Source organism: Corella eumyota, chromosome 2 (assembly GCF_963082875.1).
Source record: "Corella eumyota chromosome 2, kaCorEumy4.1, whole genome shotgun sequence".
Lineage (NCBI taxonomy): Eukaryota > Metazoa > Chordata > Ascidiacea > Phlebobranchia > Corellidae > Corella > Corella eumyota.
This window is the reverse complement of record NC_137491.1, coordinates 20,553,257-20,564,766: the sequence shown is the minus strand read 5'-3', so window position 1 is coordinate 20,564,766 and position 11,510 is coordinate 20,553,257. Positions and strand designations below refer to the sequence as shown.

The 11,510-nt window shown below is 25.3% G+C and overlaps 4 protein-coding genes across 4 annotated transcripts; all 4 read left to right on the top strand.

Annotated features, from left to right (window-relative positions):
- The first annotated feature begins 163 nt into the window (after positions 1-163).
- LOC145742655 (kelch-like protein 12) lies at positions 164-1,165 on the top strand. The gene is made up of 5 exons (XM_082560431.1): positions 164-225; positions 338-461; positions 582-735; positions 793-836; positions 1,094-1,165. Exons 1-5 carry the CDS (start codon positions 164-166, stop codon positions 1,163-1,165), a joined length of 456 nt encoding a protein of 151 aa, XP_082416557.1.
- Positions 1,121-3,397, top strand: LOC145743639 (uncharacterized). Its single transcript, XM_082561650.1, has 8 exons — positions 1,121-1,243; positions 1,484-1,562; positions 1,755-1,852; positions 2,101-2,281; positions 2,394-2,537; positions 2,655-2,816; positions 2,994-3,153; positions 3,214-3,397. The coding sequence occupies exons 1-8, from the start codon at positions 1,235-1,237 to the stop codon at positions 3,317-3,319; spliced, it is 939 nt and encodes a 312-aa protein (XP_082417776.1). The 5' UTR covers positions 1,121-1,234; the 3' UTR covers positions 3,320-3,397.
- Positions 3,398-3,706: 309 nt separating this feature from the next.
- LOC145742654 (uncharacterized) lies at positions 3,707-11,007 on the top strand. The gene is made up of 19 exons (XM_082560430.1): positions 3,707-3,897; positions 4,002-4,125; positions 4,263-4,416; positions 4,477-4,694; positions 4,800-4,949; positions 5,030-5,108; positions 5,342-5,396; positions 7,130-7,180; positions 7,292-7,415; positions 7,582-7,735; positions 7,793-8,010; positions 8,116-8,265; positions 8,346-8,424; positions 8,657-8,748; positions 8,825-8,975; positions 9,223-9,366; positions 9,563-9,724; positions 9,902-10,058; positions 10,126-11,007. Exons 1-19 carry the CDS (start codon positions 3,836-3,838, stop codon positions 10,235-10,237), a joined length of 2,436 nt encoding a protein of 811 aa, XP_082416556.1. The 5' UTR covers positions 3,707-3,835; the 3' UTR covers positions 10,238-11,007.
- LOC145743642 (uncharacterized) lies at positions 5,346-7,109 on the top strand. The gene is made up of 5 exons (XM_082561653.1): positions 5,346-5,484; positions 5,598-5,741; positions 5,938-6,099; positions 6,273-6,429; positions 6,497-7,109. The coding sequence occupies exons 2-5, from the start codon at positions 5,699-5,701 to the stop codon at positions 6,603-6,605; spliced, it is 471 nt and encodes a 156-aa protein (XP_082417779.1). The 5' UTR covers positions 5,346-5,484; positions 5,598-5,698; the 3' UTR covers positions 6,606-7,109.
- Positions 11,008-11,510: the final 503 nt, after the last annotated feature.

Here is an 11,510-nt window from a genome sequence, read left to right as displayed (position 1 = left end):
AGGACTATTTTATAAATGAAATGTGTCATCTTTTTCTTTCATTAACATAATTTAATTTCTAATGTATTTATATTTTGCATCTCTAACCACTGTAGTTTTACTAACCATAATTTTGTTTCAAGGTTTTAGGTTTGTTGTTAATGTTGTTTAAACTTGTTTAAAAATGGTTCGAAGTCAAGAATTTAACAGTGGTCATACTGATAAAATATTTGAAAAGTTAAACAGGTTTGTTAACTACAACTAGTTTTAATCAATGTAGAATGTAAAATTGTTAAAAAAAACAATCAAAACCGAAAAATAAGTTGGTTAAAAATAATTTATTGTTTTTTTATGTCAGGGATAGAAAAGAAGAAAAAGTTTATTGTGATGTCATAATCAATGATGGAAAGAAGGAGCATTGTGCTCACAAAAACATTCTTGGATTTTTCTGTGTTTTCTTTGGAACAATGTTTACAACTGAGGTATATTACAACATTTGCGTTTAATTACAAAATAGTTTTATTAGAAAGCATAGTGGCTTTATAAAAAATTATTTTTAAGCAAATATATTGGTTTAGCCAACTTGATTCATGATTTTACAGATGAGAGAGAAATACAATCCCATTGTAAAGATCCAAGGAATAAGCTCGGAAATTATGGAACTTATTTTAGATTATGCCTACACTGCAAAAATCTTGATAACTGAAGAAAATGTCTTTGAGATTATGGAAGCAGCAGATTATCTACAGATTAACAGTAAGATTGATATTTTTATAGTTTTAACCTTAAAATTACAACGTATTATATTTTTAGAACTTCGCAAGTTTTGTGGAGGATTTCTGCAGACCATTCTTGATGTTGAGAATTGTTTAACCATGCTGGCTTACACTCAAAGATACAACCTTGAAAATTTAAAGCATTTAACCCAAAATTTGATATCTGAAAATTTCGAAAAACTTACGTCCAATCAAGAATTTTTAAAACTTTGTTTAGAGGATTTGCTTTTCATTTTAAAACTGAAAGAAAAAAGGGTAACTAAATAATATATTCTAAATTTATATTAACATAGTTTAAAGTTTTCTTTTTTTATCCCTAAAAACTTGAATATTTTCAGGTTTCATCTGAGCAGATAGTTTACAATGCGATGATGAATTGGATAAAACATGACAGCAATGAACGACAGTAACATGTTAACCAATTGTTTCAATCTCTTGATCTTCTTAAATTTAAAAGAGAATTTCTACAACAAGTTGTAATGGAAGAGGTCAGTTCAGTCATAAATACTTTATTGCAAGGTTATTTTATGAGCCTGTTTACTCGACAAATAAAAAGTGCGAAAAAAAAAAAATGTAAAATAAGTGCATACAAAGATTTAAAATTTGTTAATGTAACTGATTTATAATTTATTTTAACATGCTTATGTGAAAAGAATTTATGTTAATATTAAAATAACTTATGTTAATATTAAAATATATATATTTAATTGATAAATACTAGTTTGTAGGATTTAATAATGGAATCTTTGGAATGTAATCAACTACTTTTATCTACTTTGGTAAATTTTGTACCACCAGAAGATAGAGGTAAATTCTGTTAAATGCTTTTCTAGAAAGGCTTTATTGTTTTAATACTTATAGGTTATCTATGTATACATATAGGTTTTTTAAATAATTTTTTAATTCAATTAGATTTATTTTAAAATAGGTACCAATGTGAAGTAAAAAATTGTTGCTGTTTTATTTTCTAGTTTAAATAGATATTAAATAATGTTGTAGTTGTAATTCCAACAAAGTTAATTATAATGGGAGGACTGGATAATAAGAAAGGTGTTGTTTTGTTTGACTCTGTTACGAAAAAATGGACTCAAATGCCAGTATGTTGGTTTTAAATTTCTTTTTTATTTATTTATTTTTTTTAAATTTGCCTTTTTCTAACAATTTTTTTTAAATTTGCCTTTTTCTAACAAATAAAAGGGTATTTAAGTTTAAAAAAGATTAATATTCAACTATTTAGTTCATTATGGTATCTTTTTTAGTATGCTTTGCTGGGTTAATTTTATGCTTAATAAATTACATTTTTTCTGTAACCTGAAATACATTAAGTTATGTTAACTATTTGCAGACTTTAATTGAAGAAAGATGGGGCGCTTCATCATGTGCTTTTAAAAAACAAGTTTTTATCATGGGAGGGGATGATAAATCTTCGGTTGAGAGTATAAGGATAGATGAAGTAGATCCACTATGGAAAGTTGAACATCCGATGAATCAAGCTCGATGGAATGCATCCTCAGCTGTTTTAAATGGTTAAGTTACTATATATAGTATTTAACAGTATGCTTTTTACATCATTTAAAGTGTGTAGTGTGACTAAGTGCAGAATTTAAACTTTGCTTTAAAAGATTTCAATTATTCTAGATTGTATTTACACAACTGGAGGCCAAGATGAAAAGAATTTAACTTTATCAAGTGGAGAATTTTTAATTTTAAGGACACATGAAAGAGGAAATATTCCTGACATGATTGTTCCACGATATCAACATGTACTACTTGCTGCAAAAGGTAAACAAATGTACAACTTTGTAATGTTGTATTTGTTTGTTTTTCATTCTACCCTTTTAATTTTTTAATGCTTTAATTTAAGCAATATAAGTAAAAGATTAAGTTTATTTTATTTAGATAAATTATATGCAATTGGAGGAATAAATAAAAAGGATGAAATTTTAAGCTCTTCAGAGTGTTTTGATTTTCATGAACGAAAATGGTCTCTTATTTCTCCGATGAAATGGGGTGTACATAGCCATTCTGCTGTTGTGTTGAATGATTACATATATGTTACTGGTAGGTTTAAATTTAAAAATTTAATTAGCAAAAAAAAAATTTCTGAACATTTACAACTATAAATTTAATATAAAAAACATGGTTTTTTATTTAAGTGTTTTGTAGTTTAAAACTTTACATCAAATGTATACATATAAATAAAATCAAAATTTTTTATAGAAAAATTGTTTTATTAAGGTGGAAACCAGTTTGTCATTGGTGTAGTTTCATCGGTGATTATGTATAATATTTTGACTGATTCTTGGTCATGGGTTGCTCCCATGAACGAGACTCGATATGGTCACTGTGCCTCAGTTGTAAATGGCAAGATTTGTGTTGTGGGGGGCAGAAATAAGAAGTAAGTTAAAAGTTTATTACTACAGTTTATTTAACTTATGTTTATTGTTTTATTATTTAGGTGTGATACGGTAAATTCCATTGAAGTATTTGATCCTGTAAAAAAGTGGAAAATTGTTTCTAAAACAAAAAGAAAAATTTACCGAGCTACAGTGGTTGTTGTTTAATATTCATGGTTTTGTTTTTGATGTCGTAGCTTGTTAATTATTGTTTTTTTTAAATCACTTATTTTTGTTAAAAGTTGTTTGATTAAAGCACTTTTTTAAAGTTTTAATCAGTTTATTTGCTTTTTGATTTAAAAAAAATGCTTTTAATATCAATTTTTTAATGTTTTTGAAAAAATTAAAAACTTTATTTTGAATTTAGTTTGTAGGTAATAGTAAAAAAGGTTAGCTTCAAGTTTTTGTTTTCTAAGTGATTTAAATTTAATTTTTTATTGTAAGTAATTTAAACCATTTGTTTTTTTAAAAAACGACTTTTGGTTTAATTGTACATTTTGCTTATGGTAAACGATATTTTTATGTTTTTAAGTTTACATCTATTGTTTTTATAAATTCAAGCGTGCAAGGTTTTTACTTTTTTTATTTAAATATTAATCATATTCTAATCATTGTAGTTTTACCCATAATAATTGTGTTTCAAGGTTTTAGGTTTGTTTTTAACGTTGTTTAAATTTGTTGAAAATGGTTCGAAGTCAACAATTTAACAGTGGTCATACTGATAAAATATTTGAAGATTTAAATAGGTTTGTTAATTGAAAATTAGTTTTAATTAATGTAGTATGTATTATTGTTTAAAAAATTGTTTATAATATGTTTCTTAAAGAAGTTGAGTTGTTTTTTATGTCAGGGATAGAAAAGGAGACAAAGATTATTGTGATGTCATAATCAATGATGGAAAGAAAGAACATTCTGCTCACAAAAACATTCTTGGATTTTTCTGTGTTTTCTTTGGAACAATGTTTACAACTGAGGTAAAATAAAACATTTTTAAAACTTTTAATGACAAAAAGTTTATACAGTAAAGTAGTCAAATGTGTTTTATTTACAAAGTATAAATAAGTTTCAAGCAAATATATAAGTTTAGTCAACTTGATTTATGTTTTTACAGATGAGAGAGAAATACAATCCCATTGTAAAGATCCAAGGAATAAGCTCGGAAATTATGGAACTTATTTTAGATTATGCCTACACTGCAAAAATCCTGATAACCGAAGAAAATGTCTTTGAGATTATGGAAGCAGCAGATTATCTACAAATTAACAGTAAGATTATTATTATTATTATAGTTTTAACCTTAAAATAACAACATCTTTTATATTTAGAACTTCGCAAGTTTTGTGGAGAATTTCTGCAAACTATTGTCGATGTTGAGAATTGTTTAACCATGCTGGCTTATTCTCAAAGATACAACCTTAAAAATTTAAAGCAAGGAGCCCAGAAAATGATTGCTGAGAATTTTGAAAAAGTTGCATCAAAGCAAGATTTTATTAAACTTTGTTTCGAGGATTTGCTTTCTATTCTGAAACTGAAAGAAAAAAAGGCAAGGAATATATTTTTTGGTAGTTTTTAAAATAACAAAGTTGAGTTACAAACCTAGCAAATTAATTTTTAAGTTTTGAATCTTAAATAAATCTACCAACTTCAGGTTTCATCAGAGAAGGTCATTTATAATGCGATGATAAATTGGATAAAACATGACAGCAATGAACGACAGAAACATGTTAACCAATTGTTTCAATCTCTTAATCTTCCTAAATTAAGCAGAGAATTTCTACAACAAGTTGTAATGAAAGAGGTCAGTTCAGTTATAAATATTTTATTAAAAGATTTAAAATGTTAATATTAAAATATCACTTGGTGCAAACTTGTTTGCAGGATTTGATAATAAAATCTTTGGAATGTTCTCATTTACTTCTTTTTGCTTTGGTTAATTTTGCCCCACCAGAAAAAAAAGGTCAACTAATATTTATTTATAAAACTTTAGTTAAATATTTTTGTGGATGAATAAAAAATATTAAATCTAACTTTATAAGATTTGTGATTTAATTTTAATTATATGTACCATAAACTAGAAAAAAATTTTGTTTTAGTTAAAAAGTAAACCAAACCGTTTAATTATTCTACCTAAATGTTTTATTTTTTTTTTCATTTTTCTTAAATAACATTTTTTTAACATTTAAATTGCAGATCCAGCAAAGTTACTTATTATGGGAGGGAATAGTTATGAAAAGGAAGCTATTTTGTTTAACACTGTTACCAAACAATGGACTCCAATATAGATAGATTTTATTAACACAATTTAGGCTCTACAATAAATATTATATTTTAAGGTAAAAATAATAAATATACTTAAAAACTAAATAATGGTCTTTTTAATTAAAACATCTTTTAGTTTTGTAAGGTTTTGTAGAGTTATTTTAAATCTTAGTAATTATTGTTCTAGATTGTATTTACACAACTGGAGGCCAAGATAAAAATGATATTACTTTATCAAGTGGGGAATTCTTGGACGTGAGGACAAATAAAAGAGGAAATATTCCTGACATGATTGTTCCACATAAAGACCATGCATTGCTTGCTGCAAAAGGTAAACATACAAATTTCATGTAAATTATTTCAATGTTTTTTCGACTGCAAAAATTTAGATTAACGATCAATAAAAAGATGTCAAACGATTTAATTAAATATTCAATTTTAATTAATTTGATTTAGATTTAAAAAAAACAGTGCGGTAAACAAATTTTACAATAAAAACGGTAAAGACTCTAAATATTTATGTTTAGGTAAATTATTTGCAATCGGGGGATGGAATGGTAAAGATAAAAAATTAAGTTCATCAGAATGTTTTGATTTTGATGAACAAAAGTGGTCTCTTATTTCTCCAACGATTTATAATGTAGATGATCATGCAGCTGTAATTTTAGATGATCACATATTTGTTACTGGTGAGTCAAATTTAAAGTAAATTTTTTTTGTAATCGTTTTTAACTTAAAATTTATTTTTTAACAAAAACAATTTTTAAATTTAATAGAAATAAAAATAAAATTATTACTTTTTTCAATTTTTTTTATCCAAATCAAATAAAAATTTGAAAAATTTTAAACATTTTTTTTCTAGGTGGACGTCGAGATGGCTTGTTTTCAGTTTCATCAGTGATCAAATACAACATTATTAGTGATACATGGTCAGAAGTTGCTCCAATGAACAAGGCTCGATATGATCACTGTGCCTCAGTTGTAGATGGCAAGATTTATGTTGTTGGGGGCTGGAATGGGTAAGTTAAACTAAATATTTAGTTTGTAATAATTTATTAAACTCTGGTTTATTGTTTTATTATTTAGGGGTGATCCAGTTAATTCCATTGAAGTATTTGATCCCACGAACAACAAGTGGACAATCATTGCGGAAACAAAAAGGAAAATATTTGGTGCAACAATGGTTGTTGTTTAATACCAATATTTATATTTGTGATGTCATAATGGTTAATTTATTATTTTAATACTTTTTTAACCACATAACAAGTACATTTTAAGAATATTTTTGTGGTTGTTTTAAAACAATATTTAAAATTTATGCATTTAAAAATTATTCAAAATTTTTTAATAGATTATTTAAACTATTAAAAACCTGTAAAATATTTAACCTGATATCTGTAGATAATTTTATTAATTTTTTTATTTTGTATAATTCTATATAACTGTTTAATTTTAGTTTAAAATTGACCACCAATGGTTATAATCTCTTTTTTTTCTAATTGATTCTTTTAAAATATTATTTGCATTGAATTTATGTTTTTAAATTAGGACTATTTTATAAATTAAATGTGTCATCTTTTTCTTTAATTAACATAATTTAATATCTAATGTATTTCTTTTTTGCATCTCTAACCACTGTAGTTTTACTAACCATAATTTTGTTTTAAGATTTTAGGTTTGTTGTTAATGTTGTTTAAATTTGTTGAAAATGGTTCGAAGTCAAGAATTTAACAGTGGCCATACTGATAAAATATTTGAAGAGTTAAACAGGTTTGTAAACTACAACTAGTTTTAATTTAAAGTAAAATTCAATAATGTGTAATAAAATATTTATACCTTAAAATAAGTTGCTTAAAGATAATTTACCGTTTTTCATGTCAGAGATAGAAATGAAGACAAAGATTATTGTGATGTCATAATCAATGATGGTAAGAAGGAGCATTCTGCTCACAAAAACATTCTTGGATTTTTCTGTGTTTTTTTTGGAACAATGTTTACAACTGAGGTAAAATAAAACATTCTAAAAACTTCTAATGATAGTTAACTAATATAACATGATAATTAAATGTGTTTTATTACAAAATAGTTTTATTAGAAATTATAGTGTCCTTATAATAAATAATTTTCAAGCAAATATAAGAGTTTAGTCAACTTGATTTATGGTTTTACAGATGAGAGAGAAATACAATCCCATTGTAAAGATCCAAGGAATAAGCTCGGAAATTATGGAACTTATTTTAGATTATGCCTACACTGCAAAAATCCTAATAACTGAAGACAATGTCTTTGAGATTATGGAAGCAGCAGATTATCTACAAATTAACAGTAAGATTGATAATATTATAGTTTTTACCTTAAAATTACAACGTATTATATATTTAGAACTTCGCAAGTTTTGTGGAGGATTTCTGCAAACCATTGTTGATGTTGAGAATTGTTTAACCATGCTGGCTTATTCTCAAAGATGCAACCTTGAAAACTTAAAGCAAGGAGCCCAGAAAATGATTGCTGATAATTTTGAAAAGGTTGCATCAAAGCAAGAATTTATCAAACTTTGTTTCGAGGATTTGATTTCTATTCTGAAACTAAAAGAAAAAAAGGCAAGAAAATTATTTTTTAGTAGTTTTTTAGATAACAAAGTTGAGTTACAAACCTAGCAAATTGATTTTTATATTTAAAATCCTTAATAATATGCACAACTTCAGGTTTCATCTGAAAAGGTGATTTACAATGCGATGATGAATTGGATAAAACATGACAGCAATGAACGACAGAAACATGTTAACCAATTGTTTCAATCTCTTGATCTTCCTAAATTAAGCAGAGAATTTCTACAACAAGTTGTAATGAAAGAGGTCAGTTCAGTTAAAAATATTTTATTAAAAGATTTGAAATGTTAATATTAAAATAACACTTGGTACAAACTTGTTTGCAGGATTTGATAATGAAATCTTTGGAATGTTCTCATTTACTTCTTTTTGCTTTGGTTAATTTTGCCCCACCAGAAAAAAAAGGTCAACTAATATTTATTTATAAAACTTTAGTTAAATATTTTTGTGGATGAATAAAAAATATTAAATCTAACTTTATAAGATTTGTGATTTATTTTTAATTATATGTACCATAAACTAGAAAAAAATTTTGTTTTAGTTAAAAAGTAAACCAAACCGTTTAATTATTCTACCTAAATGTTTTATTTTTTTTTCATTTTTTTTAAATAACATTATTTTAACATTGAAATTGCAGATCCAGCAAAGTTACTTATTATGGGAGGGGAGAGTTATAAAAAGGAGGCTATTTTGTTTAACACTGTTACCCAACAATGGACTCCAATGCCAGTATGTTAGTTTTAAATATATTGGATTGTATTTTAATTGAAGAGTCTAAATGTTTTATAATTTCTTGTGCTAACAGTTGTTGCTTGTCAACAAACAAGTTTTCATAATGGGAGGGTGGATGAAATATTCTGTTGAGAGTTTAAAGTTAGATGAAGTAGATCCACAATGGAAAGTTGAAAGTCCAATGAAACAAGCTCGGTGGTTTGCATCATCAGCTGTCATAAATGGTTAGTTTATAAACTTTTGCACTTTCAAGAAAAATAAATTAACTTTGTACTTTAGAAATTTATTTAGTTTTAAAGTGGTATAGATTTTATTCACATATTTTGAGTCTAGAATAAATATTATATTTTAAGGTAAAAAAAAATAAATATACTTAAAAACTAATTAATGGTCTTTTAAATTAAAACATCTTTTAGTTTTGTAAGGTTTTGTTTTGTATAGTATTTTAAATCTTAGTAATTATTGTTGTAGATTGTATTTACACAACTGGAGGCATCGATAAGAATAATTTTACTTTATCAAGTGGGGAATTCTTGGATGTGAAGACAAATAAAAGAGGAAATATTCCTGACATGATTGTTCCACGTAGAGAACATGAATTACTTGCTGCAAAAGGTAAACATACAAAATTTCATGTAAATTATTTCAATGTTCTTTCAACTGCAAAAATTTATGTTAACGATCAATAAAAAGATGTTAAACGATTTAATTAAATATTTAATTTTAATTAATTTGGTTTAGATTTAAAAAAACGGTGCGGTAAACAAATTATACAATAAAAACGGTAAAGACTCTAAATATTAATGTTCAGGTAAATTATTTGCAATTGGGGGATGTAATGATAAAAATAAAAGATTGAATTTATCAGAATGTTTTGATTTTGATAAACAAAAGTGGTCTCTTATTTTTTCAATGAAATATGGTATTAATAAGCATGCAGCTGTAGTTTTAAATGACCACATATTAGTTACTGGTGAGTCAAATTTTTTTAAAGTAAATTTTTTTTGTAATTGTCTTTAACTTAAAATTTATTTTTTAACACAGACAATTATTAAATTTAGTAGAAATAAAAATAAAATTATTACTTGTTGAATTTTTTTTATCCAAATCAAATTAAAATTTAAAAAACTTTAAACATATTTTTTTCTAGGTGGATGGAAAGATGTCATTGGTCCAGTTTCATCAGTGATTAAATACAACATTATTACTGATACATGGTTTGAAGTTGCACCACTGAACAAGGCTCGATATGGTCACTGTGCCTCAGTTGTAGATGGCGAGATTTATGTGCTGGGCGGGTGGGATAAGTAAGTTAAACTAAATATTTATTTTGTTAAAATTTATTAAACTCTGGTTTATTGTTTTATTATTTAGGTTAAAGAGTCCAGTTAATTCCATTGAAGTATTTGATCCCACAAACAACAAGTGGACAATCATTGCTGAAACAAAAAGAGAAATATTTCAGGCAACAATGGTTGTTGTTTAATACCAAACAGAATATTTGTGATGTCATAATGGTTAATTTATTATTTTAATACTTTTTTAACCACGTAACAAGTACGCACTCATAAAATTATATTAAATTACTTTTATTGATTATTTAACTAATATAACCTTAAAAATATATAACATGATATCTGTATATAATTTTATAGATGTTTTTTGATTTTATATAATTTTATAAAATTCGTGTGATTTTGGTTCAAAATTATTACCAATGTTTGTAACTACTTTTCATTGAATTTATGTTATTTTGGTAAATTTCATAGGTTTAATTTGTGTTTCTTTCCATAGTTTTATTTTTAAAAAATATGATGTTTGCAATAATTCATTAAACCCTGTCCGCTTAGTTAATTATATTGAAAAACTCAATCCTGGGAAAAATGAATGGACATTGGGTTCTGGAATAGAAAGGAATATAAGTGATGCAAAAATGGTAGTTGTTTGATTATATTGATGTGGTTTATTCAAATCACAAAAACACTCTAAAACGAATTCGCAATTTTTTTTAGATTTTCACAATGAACAAAACTTAATTTTTAGTTTATATTGTATTATTGTTATTTATAGCATATTAGATTAACATTAGCCTATATTGTAATTACCACTACACTACTATTGTATTTGCAATTAAGGATTTTAAGAATATAATCGCAGTTACTTAGTTAGTTTTATTAATTTTTTTAATATGTAATTAATTTGATTTTGCTTTTCAATATATTGCATTTTTAGTAATGTGGTAACATAATCGTTTTCTTTTTTTCAGATTATTAACTAAAAATAAAGTCTTATAAATGTTCAATAAATATTTTTAAATAATGCCTAAGTTAAAAAAATAAAAACTTGGTTAAAGTATTTAAACATTTTAGTTAAGTTCACAACTTCGGATTTATTAAATTAGTTCTATGATTCAATTTAAAAAAAAAAATGCTTTAACACATTTCTACTGGTTTTACATCATTTATTTATTTACACTTTTTTTGGTGAAATATTTTTATTCAACATTTAAAATCATTTTTTTTAAAATTATTATTTGAACTTTATTAATTTGTCATTATTTTTTGTCACATAACATTTATGCTTTTTTAATTTTTACCTGTTAAGTATTTCCACATCATTTTAATCAACCTCCACCTAAACTTTACTCCTCCCGAAGTAGGAATCCAAGAACTGCTCAACGTAGTTTCGGTACCACGGCATTTTCTTAAAAACTTTTGCTAATCTGGTCAGCATTGGGGTCATTTCCTCCTTGGGTTCAG